Source organism: Propithecus coquereli, unplaced genomic scaffold (genome assembly GCF_000956105.1).
Source record: "Propithecus coquereli isolate 6110/MARCELLA unplaced genomic scaffold, Pcoq_1.0 Scaffold156, whole genome shotgun sequence".
NCBI lineage: Eukaryota > Metazoa > Chordata > Mammalia > Primates > Indriidae > Propithecus > Propithecus coquereli.
In genome coordinates this window covers 1,466,130-1,469,490 of record NW_012140080.1, presented here as the reverse complement: position 1 = coordinate 1,469,490, position 3,361 = coordinate 1,466,130, and the positions used below count along the sequence as shown (strand labels likewise).

The window sequence follows — 3,361 nt, the reverse complement described above, 5'->3', positions numbered from 1 at the left end:
TTCTGACAGTCCTCTCATAAGTCATACCCAAAAAGTACAAAATGATACAATATGTTAGAAGAAAAAAGTTATAAAAGTGGAGGGTGTTGATTATTTTCTTGTTTCTGTTACTTGATTTGTTTCACTTCTTTTCAAGTACAGGTTAATAATTTTGACTTTTACCTATTTAATGATGTACTGTTTCTAATACAGAGAAAAAAAATTAGCATCCTATGTATTTTGTCATGAAATTTGACCTATATTAATTTATAATATATAATAATTTGTTTTAACTTAATACATAAAAATTATACTTTCCTAAATAGGCAGATATCATAGTTAACATTGCTATATGTGACATTTTAATTTTGAAAAAATCTATTTTGGTATTGTTTGGGAGAAGCTTATAAAATTACATACCTATGTAAATAATATGATTATAATTATTTCAAAACAAAGCCAAACATGTATAAAACGGATTGGAGAGAAATGTGTCAAAATGCTTATTAAAGTGGTTGTTTTCGTGTGATTGGATTACGAGCGTTCTCTTCCCTCCCTTGTCTCTGCTTATTTAACTTTTTGCAATGTAAACAATAAACAACCACGCACACATTACGAACATGAGGGGAAATTACTGAACTGAAACTAGGTTAATATTTTAACAAATGAGGTCCCGAGTTGTTCAAGACACTGTGCTGGGGAGTATTATTTTCTGTATTTGTCAGCCAGGAAATCCTTCTGACCCATCAGTCTATGAGAAAGCTAGAGAGAGAGCAGCAGTAACTCATAATAAATTAATGAGTAGGACAAGTAAATAAATCATGAGCATCTTATGTGGCAGGAGCACACCAAAGACACAGGACGGTTCCATTGTTTAAGTGAGCATTAAAGGGGCTGTTCTCTGCGGTGTCTTCCAAATCAATAGCTGTGTGCCTGGCTCTTTTGAGAAGAGACCTGTACCTTGAAGATGACAATTGTGACACTTTTAGATTCTAAAGTGATCTCTTGGTTAGGGTAGAGAAGAAGCTTGCTTTTCAGAAGGCTGTATGAGTATTAAAATGGGTAGGATTTTTAATACCTTGGGCAGATATCTTATTTAAGAAAGGGATATATATTTCAATGTGTTCCTGAAGTAAACACTTCATAAAGAGACCACTTGCCCTTGATCAATTATGAAAATCTGTGTCTCTTGTCACAGTATCCCTTGTTTGGCTGTAACATGTTTATGAGACTGGGGAGTATATCCTGAACTCATAAACTTTTTTAGTGAAACATAATCCACCTTAACTTTTGTACCCCAAATTATTTTTCACTCTCTTATGAGATACATAATAGAGAAGCAACACCTTTACCAGCCCAGTAAAAAATGGGAAAGTTGGGAAAGTCAGGGGAACAATCTATTGATTCAAACACATGGAATCATCTTGTCCTGAATGTGTTCTTTTTCCTCGGGTGTCACTTCTGTGGGCCCCTCTCCATACCAGAGCCCCCTAATCACAATCAATCTCGCCTTCCTCTCTGTTTCGCAGCACGTTGTCTATTCCACAGTCTGGGTCTGGCATGTGTCGGGTGCATTCTCCACACCACTCATTCTGGCCAGAAAACCTTTTCTCACTCGTGTTGTCTCCCTCCATGGCCAGCTCAGGAGTCTACAAATCGTTTGCTCAGTTTATTGAGTTGATTGAATTTTCACCTGCAAACAGAATAGAAAATATACTCCCAAAGTATTTAGGTCCTTCCCAGAGGGAAAGGACCCTCCAGTGGAGTGGAGAATGGAGGGGCCATGCCAGATGAGAAAATAGTGACATTCTGTTGTGTTGTTTGTACGGAGGCTTATAAAGAGGAGTAAGGATTTCCTTCCCTTGAAGAGTCATTGTGAGTGGAGGGAGACAGACAAAGAGAATTTATGGCATTCATTCATAAATAATGAATGATCTGCCACCAGGGGCACTTCTGGACCAAAACACACTGTTTATTTGTCAAGGGATGGCTCAAAAGCAGCATATTGGCCTCTGAGAGAGCACGGGGGCAGAAGAAAGCTATGTTGCTCTGATCCAGGCATGCAAGGACATGCCTTCGGTGCAATTCAGAGCAAATTTTAGGATGAAAAGAAACATCCAGCAGTGGTAGAGAATAAGAGGATATGATTCAGAGAGCACTGGAATTTTTCCCCCTTTAAACGGAACAAAGAGTGACGTGGACAGTCATTTTTTGTTTTGCGATTTGTTGCATGTGTGTGAACAGTAATAGTGCCTGTAAGTGAGGTGTCCATGTGGGGAGAACCTCATGTTTCTTTTTGTTTCGTATGAGGCTTATTTCTCCTCAGTGTTGGAGCTGACCTCTGCTTTGAGTTGCTTGTTTGCACGGGCCTGTGACCTCGTGTATTATGCAACTAACTCATTTGTTTATTTTGCTTCTCTTGAGACTGTTCCTGAGTATATGCATTTTTTGTTTTTGTTTTCGTTCTTCAAACAGGAGAACTCCAGAGATGAAAACCGAGCTCTAGTTCATCAGCTTTCCAACGAGAGTAGACTCTCCATCACTGACTCCCTGTCAGAGTTTTTTGATGCTCAGGAAGTGCTGTTATCTCCAAGCTCTTCAGAAAATGAGGTTTGAGCACTGTTTTCAGTTAGGTGCCTCAGAAATCTCCTTTGTTGCTTTATTTGTTACTCTGTTCAGTAAACATCTATATTTAGAAACACTAAACTCAACTTTTTCCATCATTGTTTTCTGACAGTCCTCTCATAAGTCATACCCAAAAAGTACAAAATGATACAATATGTTAGAAGAAAAAAGTTATAAAAGTGGAGGGTGTTGATTATTTTCTTGTTTCTGTTACTTGATTTGTTTCACTTCTTTTCAAGTACAGGTTAATAATTTTGACTTTTACCTATTTAATGATGTACTGTTTCTAATACAGAGAAAAAAAATTAGCATCCTATGTATTTTGTCATGAAATTTGACCTATATTAATTTATAATATATAATAATTTGTTTTAACTTAATACATAAAAATTATACTTTCCTAAATAGGCAGATATCATAGTTAACATTGCTATATGTGACATTTTAATTTTGAAAAAATCTATTTTGGTATTGTTTGGGAGAAGCTTATAAAATTACATACCTATGTAAATAATATGATTATAATTATTTCAAAACAAAGCCAAACATGTATAAAACGGATTGGAGAGAAATGTGTCAAAATGCTTATTAAAGTGGTTGTTTTCGTGTGATTGGATTACGAGCGTTCTCTTCCCTCCCTTGTCTCTGCTTATTTAACTTTTTGCAATGTAAACAATAAACAACCACGCACACATTACGAACATGAGGGGAAATTACTGAACTGAAACTAGGTTAATATTTTAACAAATGAGGTCCC

At 36.3% G+C, this 3,361-nt stretch overlaps 1 protein-coding gene across 7 annotated transcripts in view; it reads left to right on the top strand.

Annotated features, from left to right (window-relative positions):
- OSBPL3 (oxysterol binding protein-like 3) overlaps positions 1-3,361 on the top strand; it is a 171,109-nt gene that overhangs the window by 125,487 nt on the left and 42,261 nt on the right. For all 7 annotated transcript variants that reach the window (XR_001137321.1, XM_012640725.1, XM_012640726.1 and 4 more), the window contains one exon: positions 2,455-2,589. Coding sequence is in view for 6 of the 7 variants with exons in the window: in XM_012640725.1 (XP_012496179.1) it covers positions 2,455-2,589 (135 nt within the window). In the remaining variant the exon portion in view is untranslated. The remainder of the gene's footprint in view (positions 1-2,454; positions 2,590-3,361) is intronic.